This window comes from Apteryx rowi, unplaced genomic scaffold (assembly GCF_003343035.1).
Source record: "Apteryx rowi isolate R43461 unplaced genomic scaffold, aptRow1 scaffold_133, whole genome shotgun sequence".
Lineage (NCBI taxonomy): Eukaryota > Metazoa > Chordata > Aves > Apterygiformes > Apterygidae > Apteryx > Apteryx rowi.
In genome coordinates this window covers 1,307,605-1,333,483 of record NW_020447564.1, presented here as the reverse complement: position 1 = coordinate 1,333,483, position 25,879 = coordinate 1,307,605, and the positions used below count along the sequence as shown (strand labels likewise).

The window sequence follows — 25,879 nt, the reverse complement described above, 5'->3', positions numbered from 1 at the left end:
GCCTCCTTTCCATCAGAGATCTTAACTTTACTTCAGAGAAGTTGTCTCCAAAGCTTCTGTTTGAAATTGTCAGATGTAATCATGTCTAACCAAATGCTGTTTCCATCAGTCTTTTGGGATTTTTACCATTTACCTTAGCTGAAGAAGATTCAGGCTAACACAGAGTTCCTTTTCAAAATCCTGCGTGCCCCCTCAATGAAGCCCTAATACCTAAAGACCTTAAAACTTCATGTCACCCATTACTGTAATGAGAGTATACTTATTACTATAAAATGAAGGAGCTGGGGCATGGAGGTTTGTATTTCAAAGCCTTGTTATGGTCATTCCACATTCTGCCAGCATCTAACATCTGTATTTGTTTTTTGAACTTTCCTTAATGGATTATATGCATCTGTTCACTCCCAAGAGTAATGCTTGATTTCCTGAATTTATAGGTTGCAATAAAATCCATTCGTAAGGACAAAATTAAGGATGAACAAGATATGGTTCACATCAGACGGGAGATTGAGATCATGTCATCCCTCAGCCATCCTCATATCATCACCATATATGAAGGTTAGTGAATATGATTCTCCTCCCCAACTGCTCTATTATGTTCTTGCAGACCTAATGTTTGTATTTCTTGAGAACATGCACCAAACTCTTACTCCCAGTGTAGCCCATCTCTTACCAAAGAGATTGTTTCGAGCACTACCTTCCTTCTGAACCATAATGTTTCACAGTGACATAAGCCCTTGCCTGCAGGAACTTGTTTATAAGTGACTCAAGAGCTGTATCCATGGAAGATGGGAAAGTATTGAATGCACAATCTAATTTTCTTGCTCCCACTGGAAAGTTCAATTTAATTTCACCCTCACTCGCACACCAACCTGATGTCAGCTTGTGTTCCCAAACCCTGAAACTGATCCTCATATATTTTATTTCCCCTGGACTTCACAAGACCAGTCTTGTTTGGCCTAGGCCTTTGGTCCTTACTTACCTGCCTGTTTGTCTTGCTGGTTCTGTTATGGCTGCTTTTCTCCCATGAATCTGAGCATCTGCTTCCTATCCATCTCTGTACTATTTCCTGTCAGTCTGGTTGCTGGCTTAGCATTCCTGTTTCCTAATCCTGCCTTTGCTCTCTAACTCCTTTCTTCCTGGGACATGGCAGTGAAGCTGGTAATTCCTGCCTCCAGAGCTGCTCCCTAGTCTGTAGAGAAGAGCACGAAGCCAGAGACATTCTTCATTTATTTGCTTGTTTGTTTGTTTATATATTTATAGAATATCACCATGTAGTAAGATCTCCTCCTCCTTCCTTCCTTCCTTAAGTCTGTAATATCCCAACTAGAGCTAAATAGTTCAGGCTGAGTACGTGCTAAAAGATGCTGACCAAGAGGTCTGCTCCCAGGGCCGAAGCTAGGTTCTCAGCTGCTCAGAGGACACCGGGTGTGAATTCCAGAGACTCTGAAAGATGTGAGCCTAACGGCTTCATCTCAGGGGATCACATCCTTCCGTATACGCAGAAGAGGCAGCCTGCATTTAGCCCTTCATATTTACATGCCCATAAGGTAAATGCACCAAGTGATGGTATGTATATGGCAGCTCCATTCTGAGAGTTGATACGACTGATTAAAACAAGGACTGGCTTGGAATACTGTTACAGTATCACATATTGAGTTATTCAAAAGCATGTTCTTTTACTTGAAAAGAGATGAATATCTGTCTTTTTATTGAATAAACTCAAAACAGGATCTGGGAACAGAAAAGGGGAGGGATGCTGTGTCAGCATGTGGGTTGCAAATGGAACAAAAGTTATTTCAAATGTGCACGGGAACTCAGAAAGAAAAAAGATTAAGCATGCTGCAGTGCTTTGACCAATTGCCCTTCTCATCCTTACTTTAAATAGTTTTTACTGAGATAAAACATTTGTAAAAGTTAAAAAGATTACAGAATTTTTAAGAAGCAGACAGTGAAATCCTGTGGGAGCAAAACTTTCCTCTCCAGCCCTGTGGAGGGAGGTGCATTGCTTCCACAGCCCAACCAGTCAAGTTTTGCAATGGAGGTTTCATCCAGTCTCCAGGAGGGCAAGTGCAGATGGCAAGTGACAGTTTCCTTCCACGAACTTCAGCAGCATGGTGCTTTTGTGATCCATTAGCCAGCAGCAGCACCTTGCAGTGACAGACCTGGAGGCAGCTTTTCTCTCATTTCTGGGAAGCTTTTTGTTCTGATTTGTTTCTGGTTTGTTTTCTTTTAGAACAATCTCTGAGGAAAAAGCTATTCTCTTACTGTAACACAGTAGTTATCTAGAAAGCAGAGCAGCCTTTCATGGCTCCTTATGCTGTGCATCCCTTCAGGCCAGGAATTAAACAGAAGTCAGTTTGTTGGTTTGACAGTAGTCCAATGGAGCAAAGAATTATGTACAACAGAGGTAGAGCTGCTATGGAGCTCATCAAGTCTTTCCAAGCAGTCAAAACTGATGTTCTGCCTTTAGCAGCCAATATTGTCACATATATGCTGTAGTACTGGGAAGATGTGTGGATGCACAGCCAAATCCAGAGGTGCAGTTACATACTGCCCGGAGATTAGGATGTAAGTTCAGTGACTCTTAAGCATGCACTTCATTTTAAGCCTAAAAGTACTTGTAGTGAAATTGTGGAACTACATCTATGACTGAAATATTTCTATCCTATTGAAGCTGTATTTTGAATGTGTGGCCATTCCTTTGGAATGATACATAAAAAATGATAATATTGCTCTCCTCTGGCACTAAATATTGAAGTTACTCAGTCCTCAGGGGTGGACTCCATCTCACCAGATTTAAGTCATCCAACATGTAGGCAGTTGGTGTACGCTAGAGGTCTAGTTTCCCTCTGTAGTCAAGAGAGATCAGCATCTGCACAAGGTGGTTTGCTCCCTCCTGGGACAGACTTTTCAGATAGGTGGGAGAAATGACATGCTGGAACTGCTTGTCTCTCTCTGTTGGCTATAGATGGAGTCTAGCTGACTAACTTAGATCAGATGCTTAACTTTTAGACTGGAGTAGCCCCATAGATATTTTTCTCATCTCTCACTATTTTTTAATGTGGGTATTCAGACTACCATTACACTCCTGACAGTGTTTGCTGTAGGTGCCAGGTTTCAGTGAGTCTACCTAGCATGGACAGTGCTTCATCTCTCTTGAATATCTTTGTAAGCTCTTTGTTGCATTTACAAACGTGTTTTCCTTAAGTGGGATCCTTGTTTAGGTATCCTTTTGACCTGCCTGGTTAAAGGCAATTAACCTCTGAATTTGTCAACTTGATGTAAACATAAGCTTATCTTTTTTTTTGATACTGAGCAAATCCAAATGTATGGATACAAAACTTTCCAGTTTAATGATATTTTTTGTAACCTAACCAAAAGGAAGACATCTTGCCCATTACTGCAAGGGAAGACATACAATTCTGAGTCCAAAGGAATTCCATCTTCTCAGCAGGGCTGTAATTGGCAATCTGTCGAGTGCGGCTGCAAGGGAAGTGCTCTTTCAAGTGACTTTAAACTCCTTGAAAGGGATTGGATAAATGAAGCTGGCTTTGCTAGAACTGTTCTGATTTCAGGGCATAAATTTTAATTTATAGAATAATGTCTCTGTCTGTTCGTCTGCCCATCTGCCCCCCCACCTCTCCCTACCCTCTTTCTTTTTCCTCTTGAAAACTCCAGGATTCGATAATAAAGCCTTTGAGAGCTAACATATTTTTCCAGGGGTAGCCTGAGTGCAAAATCTATCCCATCTGGCAATACTTTATAAAAGTTAAACCAGGGGAAGAGCCCAGGGCCTGATCCTGCAAACACTTAAACATGTGTTGGACCAATCATGAGAGTAAAGTTATGCCTGGGACATTCAGGGGTGAGCTTTTGTGTCTTTGTAGTATGAAATACAGTGCCTGCGTGAGAGTTTCTGTGCATAGGAAGACCTATGCTGGCCTTTTTCAGCATAACCATACAGAAAAGTCCATCCATTTGCAAAATAAACTTACAAAATAAACAGATTTTTTTGCTAACATGTTTGTAGAAGTAGTTTAATGAGATATTCTCTGATGAATGAATAAATATTAGGATCACAATTCAGTGCCCATGGAAGGCGATGGCATTAACAGGAACAAGTAACTAAAGGAGAGCACGTGCTTAAGTGCTTTGCTGGATTGGGGCCAGGCTGCTCAGCACTCTGCTGGACTCTTTACAACAGCAAAGCTCTAAAAATGAATTTCCCATGTAAAAAGGACTTCTTATTTTTGTAGGTTGCGCTTTTGGAATTCATAGGAAAAAACAAATAAAGAAAAAGAACACAAAGATTCTCCATCATATATCTATAAGTACAGAGTGACTTGAGCTAGTTTGCGTGTTTTGGTTAATCAGGAGTTTAGTTCTCCTGTTGTACTTTTGAAGTCCAAAGACAGTTAAAGAAAATCTGACAGTATATAACAATGGATGTGTTGTATTACACAATATTAATTTTCCTTGCAAAATACATGTTCACTCTTACATTCCATAAAGGACTTCCATGAAACAAAATCAATGTTTGACATTTCAGATACACACAGGTGTGTCTCCAATGCAGTGTTGAGTTTTGTCAGCCAAGTTGCTGTGTTGTGAATGAAAGCAGCCGCATTGCAAAAAAAAAAAAGGTACACGAGTGCCTGGGTAGCAGCTGGCAAGGTGTGCTGTCTTGAGCCACTGCTTGCAACCTGCTTCCCCACAGCAGTGCTGCCTCCAGCAAGTCCTCCCAGCCTGGCAGCTGCAGTGCGTATCCTTGGATGAGCCAGGCAGCTCAAGACTGAAACTGTGGTTCGCTCACTCTAGAGTTTTTTGTTGCAGCTAACAGTCTGGTTAAGTGCAGCACTTAAGTTATATATCTCAGGCTAACAATACTGTGGAGGCAGTGCCAGCCTTCGCTATCTCATATTTTTCAGATATAATCAAAACAAAGTTTAGTGCCTAATTGCGCGATCCCTTTTGTGCGCAAAACACCTCAAAAGGTCACTAGAAGTCCCTTGCAATGTCACGTGAAGGACTGGGCTTTTAACAAGAATGATGAAAGTTGGAAAGCTGGAATGACTTTTTGACATTTAGCCAAGAGAAAGTATTTCAGCAGTGACACTATTTAACCACATTTCTAATTGGCTTCCTCTAATTATGTAGGTTTTTGACCTTCGAGTGTGTTAGTTCCATTGTTTTCAGTTGATAACAAGAACATAAAGTAATATCTCTAGAGTCGGCTCATAGTAATAAAACAAGTATAAACAAACTTAACTCTTTAGTTATCATACACCACATTTATGAATTTCCTTTCAATCAGGACTATCCCCTAAACAATGCTTCTTCTGACATGATATGAACCAAATGTGTGAGGACATTGGCAAGTTCAATTCAGATGTCTAAATGATTCCAAGCAATGATAAAATTTATTTCCATGCCTTCACTTAAACAGGCCTCCCACTGCAATATAAATGTTTGCTTGTTTGAGGTTCCTCAGCAGTTTGTAATCATAATTAAAAATAAAAGGAGAATTAGCTCTTGTATTCTTTGCTGAAACAAAAGGCAATTAGTGTAACATGTAGTATTGTGGCTGAATTAGCAAGTCTCATTTTTGCTTCTTTTTTAAATAGTAGACCATCAAAATCTGTGTATCATCAGTCTCGTTCTCTGCGAAACAAAATTGGCAAGGATAATGATTCTCATTTTGATTTAATCCCCTCACTGGGGATTAATTCTAGCATGCTGTCTGATTTAAAATGATTATTGAAGGACCTTAACTACATTCCTTTAATTTAAGAAGAGAACTGAATAAGGCCATCATTCAAGAAAGCAATTTAGCACATGCTTAACTTTAAAACATATACTTGGTATCTCGCTAACTTTAATTATAATTAAGTATCTGCATAAATTCAAGCATATGCACCCAAGCGGTTTACTAAATTGGACCTTGGAGGGAGAAAACCTGCTTGACATTTTCATGCCTGCTGTATGCTTTGTATAAAAACAGTCATAAACGAATAATACTATTAAATAAAACTTAAAAAATACAGTTCTGAAGTATTTTTACATCAAGGGGCTACAAAGCTTTTTGAGTATTTATGAACACAGAAGAAGCATAGAACTGAAATTCTAACATAAAAAAACACTTTTCAGCATTCAGATGTCTTTTTGAAGAATAATTTGTGCATTATTACACAAGTGAGGTAATTGGGTCATACATGACTTTTCTGAATGAAAAGGTTATTCTAGTCTGCATCTCTAAAATTAAAAACAAACTTGCTTGTTTTTTTGATTTGGCTGACCTTTAATAAAAAAGCATTTTGTAGCAATGGAAAGGTACTTCTGTCTGCGGCTGTTAGGAGAGTAATAAAAATACCACTGAATGGAAAGACACCGGATGGAAGGAATGTCAACATACTGGAACTAATTTAGGAGATTGCTCTGATAGAGAGCAAAGGCATGAGGAGAATTCAAATGGTTCCAATGCAAAGAGATTGGCCGCCCCTCTTAAACTAACAAACTAAAATTCTTACCCCAGGGTTACATGTAAACCAAATGGAATCAGCCCATGAGGAGGTAGTCCATTAAGGGGAAAAAAAAATCCAATCCCCCCTCCCTGCCCTCAGTCTGCCTTTAGCATCCTGTAAGGTTGGAGGAAGGGAGCAAGAATTTCGTTTGCCTTTTAAATTTGGTAGTAAATAAGTCCAAAGTGAACTATGCTAATAGAGGGATGTCCAATGTACCATGAAATCTTTCTGATTGATCTTTGCACCATGTCTCTGTGTGTTTTCAACACTTTTGGCCTAAATTTCATCTTCAGAAGCATTTAAGACAAATACTGAGTATATTCATCCAGTGTCAAATTTGTCCTGTGGAGTTTCAGCGCAGATGACTCCTACGTAGCTAACGGGAAGAATTTAGCAACAGAATTGAAAAGGAAAGAAAAGTGCTGATCAAAGAGAGGTCTCTACACTACCACTGCTATTTGGAATATGTAAAGCTGTAGATAGAAACTGAGCTCATCATTTCATGGCCTCTAAATATAGATAAGTGGAGAGATTGTATCAAAAAATTATTACTGTAGTAGAACAGACTGTGAAAGAGACTGATTGTTGATGTTACAAAATGTGCTTTGTCTCAGATACCTCTTCAGTAGCGAGAACTTAAGTTCCTTCCCCATTTCACATTTGTATTCTTCAATGAGCTCTGAAGCTGAACAGATTTGGTTTCAATTATCTGTTTCTTTAAATAAACAAATTATGTTACATTTAAGGGGAGAAATTAAAGAAAAGCTGTAAGAAATCTTTACTTGACCACTGGAACTGAAGCACCCTTTGCTGACTGTGCAGAGCCCTGTTCTTAGCTTCTGCTAAGGTTCGCTGGGACGGACAGAGATTTGAAGCAAGTTCATAGCCCATGGGAAAATACTTTTTCTCTGCAATGCCTTGAGGCATGTCTTAGTACATTAACACGGTACTCTGGCTCATGTCCTGGGGATACGGTCACGTTGTTCCTCATACCCTGTGGTACGTCCTGTTACTGCTCCCTGTTCCCCAATTTCTGATGTGCTTTCACAGTGCTGTCCCTCCCTCCTCCTCGTCAGTGGTCAGATGGAAGTGTAGCAGTCTCAGAAGTCAGTCAGTCTGAAAAGGAGTACTATCATATTGCAACCACTACATTACACCACTTGACCACTACAGCTCAGGTGGTACAGCTTCCCTCCCACCACACCAAGGTCCTGCTGCAGCTCTCTTAGCATAATGCAGCTTGCAGAGTGGTGCGAGTAAACACGGATGGTGTTACACAGCTTGGAGCAAGCATTTTTTTCTGCTGCCGTCTCCTCTAATATGTGGAGCCCATCTCATATCTAGGCAATCCCCGTCTCTTGATTTTTGATTGACAGACCATCTCTCTTCCTACCACCTGGCTGGGTGTTGACGCTGACAGTTCTCCATTTATTTTATTTGGTCAGCACTGTTTGCAGAGTATCGATGCTTTGAAAGAAGCAAGAGCAGCCCCACCTTTCTTATACATAACGTCCCTCATTCCCTTGACCTTAATCAGGGGTTGAGGTCTGTTGAAGGCAGACTTTTATGATGTGGCTGTCCCACCACTAGCAAGCTGTGGAGCATTCCTGGAGTGTGATATCCTGCCTAAATCATGCTGCTCTGTAATCGGTGGCTGCAGGCAGGGCTCAGGCTCACTTCTAGACAGGAGCGAGCTGCGGAATGAATATGCACTAGGATGGCAGATAATAAATCATGCACAATGAAAACAAAGAGTGAACCAAGCAGTCCCAGAAGCTATATAGAGGCAATCCGTCCGTCATCAGCCTGCAGGTTACAACCCAGGTGTTAACAGGGCAGTGTATTTATTGCCTCATTATTATTTGCAGTAAGTAAATCCAGCCTTTAATTAATGCCCTCCTCACTTCCCCCAACCACTGGCCACAATGCTTTTTTGGAGCATATGTTCATAAAACTACATACTGTGCTCAAAAGGGAAATTTAGAAGTGTCTGTATGAAACCTGCCTGGCATCCTAGCTGCTGCTGTGAAAATTTGTGGTATACATGGCTGATGTTCTGAGAATTGCCAAAATACCATCTTGTCACTGCCTGATTGTTTTGACCACTGAATTTCCTTTTAAGAGTGTGTGCGTGTGTGTGTACGGACATAAGTCTTATTGCCTTTCCACTCCCTGCTCCTTCAGTGGCAGCTCCCATTTAAGACATTTTTTTCCAAGGTTCAATCCCCTTTCAGGAGAAAAGTAGTCACACACCCTCTCGTGAGATTCAGCTAACTGGATGGGTGTGCTCTAAACTGAAATGATTCAGTTGTAAAAAAAATTCCTCTCACCTCTCTGAAAAGAAAGATTCTCCCTCCGCCTTTTTTCTTTGGTGAAGAGTTGGATGGGTGTTCAATTCTGTAATCATTCAGCTATGATTATGCTGAGGCTACCTGTATAGAGTTGTCTAGGGTATCTATCCGAGGGTAGTGTCCTTGTCATAATGCTCCCTCATAAAGAAAGAGGACGTGTACGTACTGAGGTCCTTGTATTCTCATTGATTCTACTGTATTTTTGTGACAAAAATCCAAAATTCAGAACAGTGATTTATCATTTCCTAAATTCAATCTTTAAGGTATTATCTCAGTTTGCTAGAGGGCCATAAAAGAGCACTTGAAATGGGAAATATCTTTAAATGCATGTTCCTCCAACCAAGTGCTCCCTGCTTCATTTCTGTATAAATGTAGGAAAATATTTCTGTATCAGGACTGTTACTGATATAGCATATTTTAGTCCAGAGAATTCAATATCAGAATTTAACAATTTGGAATGTCAAGGACGATTTGAGAAAGCTCACCTGACTGAGCAATGAAGGCAAAACTTTAAAAGAAACATGCACTGGAAGAATGCCCTGTTGTAGGAGAATGTCATTGTCATAAGCAACAGTAAACACTTTCTAGGGCACCAGCAGTCAGGAGATGGTGGTGGGAAGGGCCAAGGACCCCCTTTCCCTCATCTGTGGCCCTCTGGCAAGGCAAATGTCCTCCTGAGCACCGGATGGTCCTTGCCTGGTATCGCTTGCAGTATGCGCTCCTGTGAGATACCATTGAGATCAGTGTGGCTACTCTACTTATCCATGAATGATGTAATAATCCCTAACTCATTAAATCAGCTGCTTTTCTTTTTAATTAAATCTCTTGAATAAAAGCATTTTTAGTGATTCGTCTCAGCTTAATGAAACTACTTCTTTTTCCCTTCCTAAGCAGCTCTGTAGTTAGCAGCCCTTTCCAAACTTAGACATGAGAGTATGCGCATTACTGCTGCATTGGTAACACATCACAACACTTCCGTATATGACACAGGCTATGTTCAGTTTTTCCCAGGGCATATCAATCTATCATTCTTGGAGAGGATACTGTAAGTATAATCCATCCAGAGACAGTTCTTCCAGTTTCCGAAGTTTATTGTTAATGAGGATGTATATAGGATGTAATCACTGGCAGAAGTCTATGCTTCAGGGTGCAGTAAGGCCAGCAGACAAGTAAGCGGCCAACTTTGTCTGGCTCTTCACTCTCCCTTTTATCAGAGCTGTTTGGCTGGGGTTCAGGGGTGTCAGAGGGAGCTGCAGAGGCTTTGGCTTGTAGAATGGCGTGACAAAGTGTGAGAGGACATGAGACAAAGCCTGAGAGCAGCAAATATCTGTGTGTTGAGAGGGGCGGCTTCGCATTTCACTGCAAAAGCTAAAGTGTTTTTTTTTTAAACACTAAGGACTACTGGCTGAGCTTTGCTAAAGAGATATTGGAAGGCATCGCTCCAGTAGGGTTGGTTAAAACTAGCATCCGTTTGTAATAACCTCTATAACCTCATTAATTTGCAGAATCTTTGTTGCCAGTGTGACCTGGCTTCAGCAGGCTGCTGCTGTAGAATAAAAGAGAAAGAAAATCACTGTGTTTTAATGTGAACAGTGGTTATTTATGGCAGGTGCAGGAAGTTTCCAGTGAGTTGCATAGAATTTTCAGTGTCAGAAAGGAAAAAAATGTTTAGCAGCCAGTGCATTATGGCAATTTGAGACTACTCGCAGCCTGTTTTGCTAACTTAAGTGTTTAGTTATCTGCAACTCCCAGTAGAGTCCTTGACAGCATGTGGCACAAAGTACCCAGAGCCCAAAAGAACGGTCAAGTTACGACGTGTATTAAATGAATGTTCCTTGCGCTCTTTACGTGGGAGTTACGCATTGCTATTGGCTCTGCGCAAGTGGCAAAGGACGTATCTACAGCATACAAGGAAACATGAGGCAGAGGCACGCAATCTGGTAAGTACCCTACACTGTGAGGGGATAACTGAGTTAAAGGACGGGTTAGGTGCACAAGATAGGGCGCAGAGCCATGCTGACAAGAGATTGGATGCCAGCCTTTGGATTCGAGTTGCAGCCCCAGCTCACTCCGGTGTCAGTGCCCACTGTGCTCTCGCACAGAGTTGTGCCCAAGAAGGACACAAGCATCAATTCTTCTGTTGGTTTTTGAGGGAAGGTGAAAGCAAACCAGCAGTCATTCTGGATCAGCCAAATGGCTATTCTGTATCAGGCAGTCTTGAAGACAGATGTTATTATCTCTTTATTAACCTTTTTCAAATGATGTGATAGCTTCTGATTCCTATAGCCCCAAGAGGACTACTGGTAATAGAGAGTTGGAGCCAGGGTTCAAATGCAGGCGTTGCTGGCACAAGAGCCCACCTTACCCAATTATGATCAAGTTGACTTTTCCACCCTGTGGCCCCATGTTATAGTGGCAAAGTCCTTCTTTCATCTAGCCATGTGAAAGTGAAGGTAGTCGCAACTTCCTTCTCTTGATCTTGGAAGTTGTAATCTTCTTCTGGAAAAGATTAGCTTTGGAACTTGCTTTTTTCAGTGGGGTTGGTAGTACATCTCTCTAGCCTGCAGTGATGACATGGGATGTGTTTAATCGTCCTAATTCTTCTTCTCCCTCTAAAGTATCTATTTTTAAATGTACTGGATCAACTGTTTTCTTTTTTATTTTCTTTTTTAACCTGTGCAGTGTTTGAAAATAAAGATAAGATTGTGATCATCATGGAGTACGCAAGTAAAGGAGAGTTGTATGATTACATCAGTGAGAGGCGGCGGTTGAGTGAAAGAGAGACAAGACACTTCTTTCGACAGATAGTCTCTGCTGTACATTACTGCCACAAGGTGAGCAAAGGATTTGATATTAAAAAAGGCTGTTTGAAGACTGGCTAGTGCCTTACATATTTGAAAGCATGACTGAGGCAACAGCATTCATTATTAAGTATGACAGCATGTGATTGTATCAGTACAACAGGAAATCTTGAGTCAAATTGCTGACAGCAGTTCATTGCTTGCTTTTAAAGACCAGGGTATTTTGCTGTGCTATGGCATATACCAGCAACTCCCTTACACTAGCCCTACATCCCGTTTTTGCTTTGAAAGTTATTCTCCTGACATAACAAAATGATTGACAACATTGACGAAAAAAGGCACCCCATAGTACTTCTGGAACATTAATGCTTATGATACATTCAAATAAATGATAGTTTTCAATTTGAATATGCAAGTGTACAACTTTAGATAAAATAGATAAAAGAAAATTCAAGAGAAAGGTATAAATGTTCAAATTCTAGCATGTACTCACTCCAGATATGCAAAAGTAACTTTCCAGATGTAGTGGGAGCATGGGAAAGATATCCTTTGCTATTGTCTTCATCCATCACAGCACCCGTTAGCATGACAATTTACGCAATTAAAAGTACGTAACTGACTGGTTATCTTCATGGACCTTTTATCCTTGCTTATGAACCAATTGCATAGAGAGAGACTTGCATGCGGCTAATGGCAATGAGCAGCTAACAGTTTCTTATTTCAATTCTCAAACATTTTAATCACCACTTGAATTTTGATAAGCAAGGGAGGTTTGCGAAGTCCTCATTGCACAATGCTGAAAAGCTACAGTGGCTTTCTCTGCGCAGTTAATTTTTTTCCGAATTTCTTTAAAAAAGGCTCTGACCTAAACCCAGCTTGTGAGTTTCCATCCCTAACGTTTACAGTCTTTTAGGATTATAACTCCCCTGATCCAAGCGGCTGCACACTGGAGGAACAAGAGCTTTTGTAAGGACTAACATCATTGACAGATATTGTTTTCTGGTGCCTGGGAAGAATATATTGCTTTCACACAGTGGGGGTAGGATACGAGTTGGAATTAAGTTCCGAAAAGAATCCCCCCGCTGTTTTACAGGCTTTGTGGGAGGACAGATTCCAGTCATTCTTCTCTTAACCACACACCAAGTGACTAATACGTCTCCTGTCACTAGTCACTGGGCCGTGAGTGTTATGACAGTGAAATCAGCCCTGAAATGTAGATGCAAAGACCACCCTGCCAGTTCACCTTTAATTTGTCCAATATTTTCTCATCTTCTCTCCCCTGTTTTTTCCTCCTAATTTCAGAACGGTGTTGTCCACAGGGACCTAAAATTGGAAAACATCCTTCTTGATGACAATTTTAACATTAAGGTAGGATTCATTCTCTCAGCTTCTCTGAATGGATTTGCATGTTTTGTAACACTTTTATCCAAGGTATTAGAAGAGCCGGTGTTATGGCAACAGCTACTAAGCAACAGCATCTGGCAAGAGACTCAGGGGTTTGGAGCTTGGGGAAAGAACACCACTTGTGACTAGGCGTAAACACTAAATGAAGCTTTGTGTAATTTGAGGGAGAAGACCCTGTCCTGCCACCCAAGGGCCATGATTCCTGAAGCAATATCTATTTATTGGTAGAAAACAGCAATGCATTTTGTGCAATCAGGTTTATTTTACAAATGGTATTGTTGCTGGCTGTTGCCGAAGTTAGAAACAACTTTCCTGGTCTACAGGGTTCAAGTGCCTCCTACAGAACACTCTGAATGTCTTTTTGATCATGTCTGGAAAATAAGCAAATAGAGTTTCAAAATAAACCTAGTAAAGCACATGTGCTTCATTAGGAAATGGCCTTGGAACTCCAGACACAAACGTATACTTTGGATAGTGATGTCAGTGATGTCATTTCCATGTCATTTCTCCCCAGTGAAAGCATGGGAATGACCTTTTTTCCCTTTTTCATCTTTTTTTCCTAATAGCTGTAAGACAAAGATAAATAATGCAGAGATTAGTGAAGTTTCCAGGTGGCTGAACCTGTTTCACTTTCAACTTTGTTCCTGCCTGGGCAGCTAGATGAGAGAGTGGCCGGGTGCACCAATCTATAGACAAACAAGCACAGGGAGGGATGGTGAAGTTTCTGCCGACTCCTGGGCCTCTGCTAACCAAAGCAAAGCAATGAAGGAACTGTCTCCGTAGCCAAGCTTCTAAATAGCCTTGGTTTTGATTTGGTCTCCACTGAAAGTCACAAGGCTGCATACACTGCTTTTTGGGTTTTACGCTGGCGAGATTGTCTTCATTTTAAGCTGATGTGCAATGGAAATGGAAAGTAACATATGGTAGCTGCCATCTGTGTAAAACTGATGACAGAAGCTAACTTGGATCAACCAGTGGATTAAAGACACATAAATATGTGGTCTCTCAAAATAGGCTTTTACAGAAGACACATCCTATGCAATACTTGGACATTTTGCTGTTAAGATCCAGTGTTAGAATGAACCTCTCCAAATCTGTTCCAAAAGTATCACTAGCTGTAGTAGCCTCAACTGTTTTCAGCAGTGCTGAAAACAAAAAGTCGCCTTTATAGGACATTGTATACAAAACCGATTTCCGCAGGCAGGATGACCTTTCTTTCCACATTACGCACCAAACTATCTTCCCAGCTAATCAGAGTATTCTTGAGAGAAAAGAAGAATTTGGGGAATTTGCTAACTGTAGTGGTGTGGATCTCAGAAGTGTAGTCATCGTATGCAAAACCAATCACTTTCCCAAGCCTCCAGGGAGCTGCGCTTTGTCAAAAGACTCAATCCTCCTCCTGTGGCTTTTTTATGAGAGCCTAATCTTTGTGCTGGGGAGAGTGGGAGGAAGGGGCAGGGACAGTTAGCTTTGTATTTATATCCAGACCATTTAGGTGACCAAGGGACTTCAGAACTACAGATGTATTTCAGCTATCATAGTGACTGGCACTGCTGGGGAAAGATGGACAGGTGAAAGGAAAAAATGTCAAAGAGGGCTCCAACGTACAAGCTCTTCACTCACCTGTTGGTTGTTGCAAGAAAGAGCCAGGCTTTTTTTTGTGACCAGGAGTCTGGGCTAGTGTCATGTCCATCCCATTAAAAACAGTATTTTCTTGGTGACTTCGGAGGGACCAAGCTTTTCCAACTGGGTCCTAAATATTTTAAGTACTGCTGCAGTCATTTGAAGTAAATGCGGTACTCAAGAAATACATGAAGAAACTCTGTTAGCTGCAGCTCCTCACATCCCCTCCATAATTTGGACTCATCTTTTTCTTTAAAGTGTGCCTTTCCTGAACTGAGGTGTGTTTAAGCTGCCATGTAGGTATTTTGCCTGTTTCCAGCCTTTTCTTGGTTAGTATTCTCAGTCACTTTTTTCAGTTACTGCGAACTATAAGGCATGCCTATGAGCGGGCAAGAATGCCTGGGCACGGATATACACATACAGGTGGCTGCAAGCTGTCTTGCTGTCTCCTGATAACTATTTCTGCAAAGGGTCTCATGAAGCCAATAGACTGAGCTTGGGAAGCGGTTTGTATTTCATACATCTTACTAGCAATAGCACTAAAGTTGGGATTACTTCAAAAGATGACTTTTTATGTTGTATTTCTTTTTTTCACCTTTCCTACCACATGACTAAGATCAGCTCTGAGTACTTGATGTTAAACATGCTGACACTATCTGCTTTGCTACTGAAGCTTTGAATGTGTTATGGCGGTTTCTGTGTTACTTATATAGAATTTTATTTCCCACTTTTTCTTTGTTTCACTAAACAATAACTGTTGGCAAGGAAACACATATGGGGCTGTAAACTATTTATTAGCAGTTGAGTAGATCTATCAGGTCCTGATTCTGAAAGTATTTATATATAGTTTATTCAGGCACAAAAAGAGAAATATGCAATTTAGGGTTTGGTATGGATGGTTGGCCTCAAATAGTCAGTGGAAGACATTTTCTAGAAATGGGGTGATAGTTGTATCTGTACATTCTCAGATCTGTATTTATATTTCATTCAATAGGCTACAAAGCACTTACAAACTTTGCAGATGGTTTTTAAGAATGGAAAAATGAAAGGAATCCCTTTGTTCCTGGGTGCAATATATAATTAAATACATATTTCTGAAGAAGCCAGTGATCTACACATTATGGTTTACACAAACATGCCATAGTAATGTGAGAAAAAAAAAACATAAAAATAGATTCACACACATATATATAGCAACTTAAGCAGTACTTTCAGAACAGGAAATAAAGAGGGTAATTAATCCATTAGAAATTATTATCTCACCTAAAATGGTCCCTGAGCCAATTTATATAATACAATGCTAAATTTGGAACCATTCTTAAATTTTAGCTAGTTAAATATAGGTCATGAAACAGATGAGCAGTGTATGGAGACATAATCAGGTTTTTTTTAGTTTAAACAGTGAGCAAAAGTCTCTGGAAACAGAGTCATGTGTTGAAGCACAGCAGCTAGGAAACACCAGTGGCTGAAGGTGACAAAAACTTGCAAATTTTGAAGAGTTCTGCAGGTCCCCAGGCCAGAGCTGGAGGATGATGAGGGGGAGCTGACCTGTATTATGTAATAATGTTTTCGAGGGACCAGGTGTCTGCATGGTAGTATTTCCTGCAAACTATTATTTAATGGTTTATTATGCTAAATACTGCAAACACAAATAAATAAAATGAGTTTTAAACACTCATGAGACTGAATATGCACACAGATCTGTTGGGTACAAGGAGTTCATCCAGTCAGTTCATCAAACAGTGCCTTGTCTTTCCCAGGTGGCCGGATGTACACCCATGTATCTAACAGAAACCCCAAGTCTGAATGTTTCTCCTGGGACCTAGTCTATCTGTCAAAGTCAATAGTGGGGCAGAATCCTAAAACTAAACCTTCCCAAGACGCTGCCGCCTCCCAGGGTAGAAAAATATTATTTACTTTCTTGCCTTATTCATAGTGCCACATACTTAAAACAAATATTTAAATAACACGGTGATGAAATTAGGGACTCTGCCACATGTACAAGCCTCTCCTTCCTCATATTCATGTGCCAGCTACTAACAGCACAGATCAGCTTAAAATTACTCTGTTCTACTTTCAGCTCCCACCGCTTTCTTCTTTCCACCCTCCAGCTCTAAGTGACTTAGAGCTGCCCCCTCTGCTTGCCCTGGATTCCCATGGGAGATATAGCTGCTGCCCCAACGGTGCAGCAGCAAAGCAGTCTCTCCCTGACATTTTTATACCATCAAGAGGATATCATCTTTCATAATCATAACACAAATGCATGTGGCAGGGTTAGATAGATAGCAGGGCTAAAGCAACCCTAAAGTATCAAAAGAGCTCCTCTGAATTGGTGAATTAGGAAGTTACATGCAGGAAGAATTTCACACCAGCTTTAGGCATCTGCCTTTGGTGGTGTTAAAAACCTGCTCCTGCAGCTCAGCATGATGAGGGCTGGTGTGGTCCCAGTGCAGCCTTGCAGCTCCTCTCTAGTGCCAAAATCCTCTGCGCAGTGAGCTGGAGAGAAACTGCTGTGCAATGCAGCAGCCAGGGAATCAGTGCCTCTCGCGGGCTTATCCGAATGCTGTGTCTCTGCCCCCATGCCACAGCCTACCCCCAGGGGAGGTCACTGTCGCGTAGCCTGGCATGATAGAGAGAAAAACTCCCCGTTCACGGTAGGGCTGTGGCAGTTCCTGGGCTGGGAATTACACCTAAAAGAGATGCCTAGCACAGCTTGAAGTAAACTGCATGATCTATCCTGAAGTGATAGAAGGAGAGAAAAATGCGAGTATAGTAGTAACATAATCCTGCTAACTACGCTTTCTCTTGGGCTGGTAAGGGGACACCAATCAGACTAACCACTAAAAACCCATGAGGGTTTCATATATACTCAGTAAGTATATGTAATTGGGATTTACCTTGCTGGAAGTCTCACCCACTGCACATAAGTTTCATTTGCTTTGAGAGACCTAATTATTTGTCTATCTGGAAGTACAAAGAGCCAGATTCTTAAGTAGTGTAAAATTGGCAATTTCCATGAGTGCAAACTTCATGGAATTTATAGTCCACACTTAAGCAACAAAATTACATGTGATTTATCATAGCTAACAGTAAATATGAAACATACACCTCCTGAAGCGAAGGGAATAAATTCCGCTTCCCAGCTCCTCCCAATTTAGGAAGTTTTTTGACTTGATGCCTTAGTTCCATTAAAGTGCCAAGAACATGAAGTAATGTTGGCTTCTATTAATCTTGTTTTGGGGGGCATGACAGTTTTAATGGGAAAAGCTGATAAACATCGGTCTGTGAGTATGGGAGTGGACTGTAACATAAATACTCTTTTCCTGAATGGTCAAAATGAAAACATGAATGTCCAAGTCTGAGAGTTTCTTAGTATGAAGAATGGTATGTGTATCTCTCTATATATTCATGCACATCTACATGCATTTTATACATTCCATGGTGTTAAGGGAATATATTTTTTTAAGGAAGCGTACTGTGCAGTGTTTGCCCCGTCTTAGCTGCATCCTGAACTAAAATAAAACTCAATGACCAGCACAAAGTTTTAACACTGAAATGATCCCATTCTTCCCCTGATTGACAGGGCACACTTCATAAGACTTAAAACCAACTTCCTGCAAGCCAGTCTGGGTGACTTGATAAGAAAGTGGAATTTAGGGCAATTAAGTGCAATCTGAGCCATGAGAATATGTTTGCAGACTGCAATTGTACACCAGCTGTTTTCAATGACATTCCAGCCATACAATGAAGATTTTACAAACCACATTTATTTAAGGGTTGAATTTTCTATCCTGGGTTGATAATACCCTATTTGGGGGATTGAATAAATTCAAACTATGAATGGAGATGGTGAGATGAATTAACATTAATGAACAGGAACTGGCTGTTCTTTGTGCCGGATATTATGAGTCCAGATTTTCAGCAGAACACCTGCAAATGCAGGACATCAAAATAGGAGAGTGTGAAGCATGAAATCTCATATTTGCTCTGTGACTTTAAAAAATTATGTGGAAATTTTTTTTAACATAGGAAAAAAAATTATATATATCTTGCTATGTTAGGATAAAAGAAAGGAAATCTGGATCTTCTGTCCATACCTCACTGACTTTTGTTATTTTTGGTCTTGACTGTCATTTTTTTGGTGTAGTTGTAGGAGTTTGGATGGTTAATAGAGACAAAGGCTTTATGTCTCCCAAGAGTTCGCTAGATCTTGCAGGTAGAAAGGTATTAGCAGCAATGATGATACATATTTTAAAAAGCCAGGAGTGAATGATGCTGTTGGTAAATCCCTTTCCTTCTGATCGCTTTGTCTTTTCTTGACTTTTCTGTTGGGATATCAATTAATCACTACTTCTTCCTGGGTTTTAACTTCTTTCTGGTATAAAAGACCTGAATAAGGTGAGGAAAACCCAACAGAAGACTCCTGTCTCTTATAGCTACTAATTGATAATACTTTTTTTATGCATGTGCTTTATATATTTTATGTATGTCTTATATCAATAGTGAGCAGTAATAAAAGTATCTTTTGGAAAACAGAAATGTTTTGGTTTTGAACAAGATAAAAATTGAGATGTGCTGCCTTACGTTAGAGAAACAAAGGAAATGCAAAGGTTGTGGGAGTATTTAGTGTTGCTATTCTCAGCCTTTGTTTTATAAGAACAAGAGCAGAGAATTGAAGTAAACAAACTATTTGGACTTAATCCTGCAATTCCTATATGGGCAAAATTCCCAACAGTCTCAAGGGGAGTTTTACTTGTGTTGGGAAAGCCGGGTTTGGGCCCATTGTTTCCAGTTAGGAACCGGACTTGTGTTTATTATTTCGTAATAGACATCTTGTTTGCTTAGCAACTCAGATTCCTCAGTGTGGAGTCCCTGAATCTGGAACAGTAGTGAGTACCTCACTCTCCCGCTTTTTCTAGTGGAGTTAAGTTCCAGATGATTTAAAAAATTCCTTTCTTCTGTAATCTTGCACTTAGTTTCCTAGGACACTCCTGCCTCACTCCTCCTGTTGAAATTAAAGGCCCTGGCTCTAGGCTTGCATGCACAAGAACATGTATTGCATTCCCTTGGTATTAATGATTATATACACTGAACAGCAATCAATGGTGAATAGGCCCAGTGCCTTCTAGTATAAGATTGTCTTTGCAAATATATGCAGTTCATCCTGGACAACTGATGGCTATGCAGTCAGTTAGTTAGTGACCTGACTATGAATAGAACCCAAGTGTCCTTGTTCCTAATCTGGAGGATTTAACCTGGGGATCCTTCTCCCTCTCTAGAATATAGTTAGAGAGAAATGTCATACAATCACAGAAAAAAGGGTTAGGAAGGGAACTTGAGAGATTATCCAAGTCGAGATTCCTGCCCTACAGTCAAGTATAGCTAAGTCTTTCCTAATAAAGAATTTTCTATTACATTAAAAGATTGTTAATGCTACAGAAGCCTTGTGTAATTGTCTTTGCAGATTGCTGATTTTGGACTCTCCAACCTTTATCACAAAGACAAGTTTCTACAGACCTTTTGTGGAAGCCCACTGTATGCTTCTCCTGAAATAGTTAATGGACGACCTTACAGAGGCCCAGAGGTAAGAAGGATCAGATTTTTGGTAGTGGTATGAGGATGGCTGCCTTTGATGATAGTGCCTTATGCTAGTACTGTTGCACATGTGGGCTAGAGTGGTTTTCTCTCGTACTGATAGTTCTCAAGCTGCCTTCATTTGCTTTGCTTATGGTTTGTCAGACGTTAGATACCTGTATGCCCTAAGTAAGTGCAGCTGGACTCGATGCTGCTATTGTGGTGCTAGTAGTTTGGAAGATGGTTGGATCAACTTTCCTAGCTTTTACATGCATTGTCTCTGTATTTCAGGTTGACAGCTGGGCCCTTGGTGTATTGCTTTACACTCTGGTTTATGGAACGATGCCCTTTGACGGCTTTGATCACAAAAATCTCATCAGGCAGATCAGCAGTGGAGAATATCGTGAGCCAACACAGACCTCAGGTATATAAAAAGAGTGAGGGTAATGTATTGAGCTGACAGGAGTTCAGAATGGAGGGTTTACCCTGCCTCTTCCAACATGTTTTGGTGTCACGTTAGAATGACAAAGAAAAAAATCTCTCATTCCCCTACTGACTTCATCTGCTATCAATTCCCATCTGGGTACAGCATTTACCAAAAGCCCTTTTGAAATGAAATTTTTATAGCAGATAGATTTTATTGCCTTGGGAAGCTTTAACAGGCTCTTTTAACTAGATCTATGACAGTGGAAATCTGTTAGCTATTGCAAGTGGAATTGTTCAGACAAGCTGTAAACCGATACAACATACTGGTACAGATCAGTCCTCTAGTCTAACTACGCTGTAGTATATCACAAGCAGAGAGAAGATGAATGGTCAGAGGGAAGCAGTCTCTTATCCAAGAAGCCAGTCCAAAATCTAAATTAAATACCACTATTTTCACAGTTACTTCTACTTAGGGGATAGCACATTTATTAGACACCTGACAGAAAAGCATCAACTAAGTCCAGCTCATTGCTTATAATGACTCCTTTCAGCCTTAAGCATCTGTATATATTATTATATTTAACTGGATGTTTATCTTTCATCATTTGTTTCCCACCTGTTTCCATTTTCTCCTTCCTGGTTGCTCTCTTTACAAAAATATGCCTTTAAAATATACAGAAGGCTACATTTTTTTGGAAAAAATAAATATAAAAGCGGTAATATGTAGATCATGTAAAATATTCCAATTCCCCTTTGTTTTCCTCCAAGTTTTATGATAAGCAGAGTTGATAGAAAGGTCAGTGACTTCATTTAGTAATATGGAACTATTCATTGATTTAACAGTACAAATATTAATTACTTTGATAACCCGGTGTACATTTCTCTGGCTGGTTCATATTCTTCTGATAAAAAATAATATTCAAATGCATTTCCCAAAGTTGACTGATGGCCAAAGCCTTGCCCCCTTTCACTTCTCCTATAGTGAGAAGCATTATTTTTCTTCATTTGATTGGCTTCATGTTTCCATTTTAAACTGATGAAACCCAACAGTGCCTATATTCTAAATATTTTATATTCCATTCTTTGTCCATAGATGCTCGTGGTCTTATCAGATGGATGCTGATGGTGAACCCTGAGCGCCGAGCAACCATTGAAGACATTGCCAATCACTGGTGGGTTAACTGGGGCTACAAGAGTAGTGTTTGTGACTGTGATGCCATGAGGGACTCTGAGTCCCCATTGTTGGCAAGGTTCATTGATTGGCATCACCGTTCCACTGGCCTCCAACCAGAGACAGATACCAAAATTAAGTGCCTTTCTAAGCCCAAAGGTCCTGAAGTCACACTAGAGAGACAAAGGTCTCTGAAAAAATCAAAAAAGGAAAATGACATTGCACAGTCCATCCAGGAAGGAGGAGCTGAAAATGCATCTAAACCCACCTCCAAGAGACCCAAAGGCATCCTGAAGAAAAGGAGCAACAGTGAACATCGATCTCACAGTGCAGGGTTCATTGAAGGAGTGGTCAACCCAGTGTTACCTTCCGCTTTCAAGTTGGAGCAAGAGTTGTGTAGAACTGGTGTAGCCATTAAAAATGTTGTGGAGGGAGAGGTAGCAGGCAAATATGGCACTAAGCAGTCTTCACTAATGCCAAAAAAAGGAATCTTAAAGAAGACTCAGCAGAGAGAGTCTGGCTATTACTCCTCTCCAGAACGAAGTGAATCTTCTGAACTCTTGGACAATAATGATGAGACAGTAAACAGTGACACTTCTCCAGGGGTCACAGAGCCATCCAGAAATGGGTCTTTTAGCCATTCTTGCAGGCGTAAGGGCATCTTAAAACATAACAGCAAGTATTCTACAAGCAGCACGGAATCTGCTTTGATTAGCCCTGATACACCAACACTGGATGCCATGGAAGAAGTGGTCCTGCCTGGGGATGGGTTACCTCGAAGTTACAGTCGCCCTTCCAGCGTGATTAGTGATGACAGTATTTTGTCCAGTGACTCCTTTGATTTGCTGGATTTGCAAGAGAATAGGCCAAACAGACAGAGGATAAGGAGCTGTGTCTCTGCTGAAAATTTTCTCCAGATCCAAGACTTCGAAGGACTTCAGAACCGCCCACGGCCACAGTATCTAAAACGTTATCGCAACCGTCTGGGGGACAGTAGTTTTTCCCTTCTCACAGACATGGATGATGTGACTCAGGTCTACAAGAAAGCCCTAGAGATCTGCAACAAGCTCAACTAGCAGAGAGAAGATGGAAATGGAGGGAGGGGAGTTGTTCTGTGTACCTTTATGTTGGAGTAAGCCAGGTTACTGTTTTGCTGACAATGGTAGGTTTTCCTTCAAAGGACCTGACTGTACCTACATAGCTGAACTCATAGCAAAGTGTAAAATAACCCCAAAGTCATCTCACACTTCTCTAGTTTTGTTTCCTCAAAATGTTACCTAGCTACCCAGAGAAAACCTGTGGTCTTTGTAAATGTGATGAAAGCATATCAGGATCTAGCAAACAAAATCATTGAGATCGAATGGCTCAAAGTTAAAGTTAGATAAAATTCAAACTGGAAGTGAGGCACACACATTTTGAGTAGTTTGTAATTAATATTAGATCAGTTCTAGCAAGAGATGAGCTGAATTCTTCAAGTCAATTTTGATGTCTTTTAAAAAGAGAACCTTTATTTCCCCCTGCAGTTATTCATCTGGGTACAGAAACTGCACACTGAGAATCTTTGGCATGCATTATGCCAGAGACTAGGCTACATGGTCACCATGGTCAGATGGTCTTCTAGCAAGGAGGCCTGAGAGGTTCTGAACCCATTCTGGGACAGCTGATCTGAGAGGATCACTTCAGTATAACCTCATGTGATGTATATGGACAAGCGGTGGAGCTAGGCATTCACATGTGGTTCCTCCCACACGCATTGCTCTTCACTGAGCAGAAGGCCCTCAAATCTTTTCTGACTACCACTCCTACCAGCCAGAAATGCAATCACAGAAATGGTAATGGGAAGTGGAAGGACATGGACATTATAAACAACTTTTAAGAACATTTCAACCTGTATGTTTGATTTGTGACTTTTTCTAAATTGCCAGCCAGATGAAAGCCCAGAGAAAGGTAGATCTAACAAACTGTCTCAAGGGTTAAACTAACCTTGCAATCTAAAGTTCAGTCACTGTCAGCAAATGGCGCTACCTTGCTATTAGCTTGTAGTATCTGAAGGTGACAGGTAGTTTGCTATCAGAAAGTTAGCTAAAGAAAAGGATGTAGCATGTAGGAAATGGATAGAGGTCAGAAAGTTGGTGGGAATGTGCCTTTCTCCAAATGAAAATATTTCTAAGTAGGTAGTAATGGAGCAGAAAGAATTGAACGATGAAATGATAATGGTAGATTTGATAACAGAGTTAGTGTAAAAATGCAGGCCTCTGTGTACAGTGTAGCTGGTACTGCATGTGCGATGATATCAATTTGAAAAAAAAGAGAAGGATATGTGTATGCATTCTTAGACATATCTAAATATCTAGACTGAAGGCTTCAACTCCCATAAAGGTACCACATGGGTCTACTGGATTACCTGAATGTAAGCCTATGTTAGAAAGGCACTGTGCGTTTGACAGGCCTGGGCAAACTGGAATCTTAAGGCCCATTTCAGTCTCATTTACATGAGCACATAGCCCTTGGCTTTCTTGGAGGTGCACTGTTGTGAAAAAATGGCAGATTTCAGCCTATGATGTCAAATGATCCACAGCTCTAAAATTTGCGTGTGCGTATATACCCAGGACAGAGGAGCATGGGGTAAACTCTGTTCTCATTCCTACCTTGTAACTACAACTAAAAGCAGAATTTGGCCCACTGTGTCCAAAATCCTAGAGATCATGAGGAATGGGAATCGAGTTCCATTGGGGATTCTTGGAGAATCAAGAATAACCCATAAATGATTGGAAGCTGGGGCAGGGAACTATTTCACTTCTTGTTTCCCAACTTGCAAATTCCTCATCTGGTGTGTCATGTTACCTAAGTCTGCCAGTTGCTCCTAAAAACTGACTGGAAAGTCCGGCGTAAAGATGAATGAACTTTATTTTCCTCTATCAGCTCATCTGACTCTGTGGAGAACCTTTCCTTATTGTGAAACACTGGACCAAATTTGGCCCTGGAGTAAATGGCATCAGTACCCATGAAATCTATGAGAGATGTGCTCTCAGGCAGTAAAGTGAAATTTGGCTCACTGTTCATTTGCTCAAGAAGGGCAACTTCAGGTCATTTCTCTATTGATGTATACTTTTCTGTGATACTCAGATGTCCTGTCTTCTCATAGGGCCTGTATGTGCTCTTTTAGCCCACCTGAAATCAATACCCTGTTTTGCAGTGTATTCAGTTAACAAGTTTGCTGTGCTGCATTTAAAACAACTTGACACAGTTTCCATGGCGGTTCTGAAACACGGATGTGTTTTGCAGCCATGGCTTTTAACTTGTGCCCCAGAGTGTAAGAGCCAGATCTTCAGCAGGTGTAAATCAGTGCTGTTGTGTTGACATAATGGAGCATGACTTCAGCGGCATTACACTGACTGACACCTTCCTTGCAGATCTGGTGCTAAACCTTTAATTGATTTCTAAAGGTTTCAAAATGAAGGAAAGGGAACTCAGCTGGCTGTTGCAGGGAACTGAGAAGCACTCTGAAGGCTCATATCTACCTAGGCTTTTGCCCAGGCCTGCTTCCTTGTGTACAAATGTGAATGAATGAGTGACTGCTTGCTGCCAAACTGGAAATGTTATGTAGGGATTTACTGGCATGTTACTGGCATGTTACATGTTTACTGTCATGTTATCATTCCTAGAAGAGAAGAAAAAAACTTGACTGCACATTGTTATTATTAGTGTTGTGATTTTTATTTAATTTTTTTGTAATACAAAGTTGACATTTTTATTTGAATTTGTCTTTTTTTATTTATTGGTCTGAAAGCCATTTCAAAGGTATAATAATATATTTGGTGTAATTTAATTGGTGCAACATGATTTTACAGCTCCGGCCAAAATTGGTGTTATTTTGGTTTTTTTTTTTTTTTTTTTTCCCAATCCTTGGTTGGTTTGAGCTCTTCAAGGCACACAGGGGAAAACGCTGGATAATCACCCAAAGTGTTTGTATTTTTAATCTGATACTGTTTTTTTATTAAATAAAAT

General features: G+C 40.5%; 1 protein-coding gene across 2 annotated transcripts in view; it reads left to right on the top strand.

Annotated features, from left to right (window-relative positions):
* NUAK1 (NUAK family kinase 1) overlaps window positions 1-25,625 on the top strand; it is a 50,980-nt gene extending 25,355 nt beyond the window's left edge. For both annotated transcript variants that reach the window (XM_026056828.1, XM_026056827.1), the window contains 6 exons: window positions 435-555; window positions 11,555-11,706; window positions 12,976-13,041; window positions 20,165-20,284; window positions 20,566-20,698; window positions 21,794-25,625. In XM_026056828.1, the coding sequence (XP_025912613.1) occupies window positions 483-555; window positions 11,555-11,706; window positions 12,976-13,041; window positions 20,165-20,284; window positions 20,566-20,698; window positions 21,794-22,947 (1,698 nt within the window). In that variant the 5' untranslated portion in view covers window positions 435-482 and the 3' untranslated portion in view covers window positions 22,948-25,625. The remainder of the gene's footprint in view (window positions 1-434; window positions 556-11,554; window positions 11,707-12,975; window positions 13,042-20,164; window positions 20,285-20,565; window positions 20,699-21,793) is intronic.
* The last annotated feature ends 254 nt before the right edge of the window (window positions 25,626-25,879 follow it).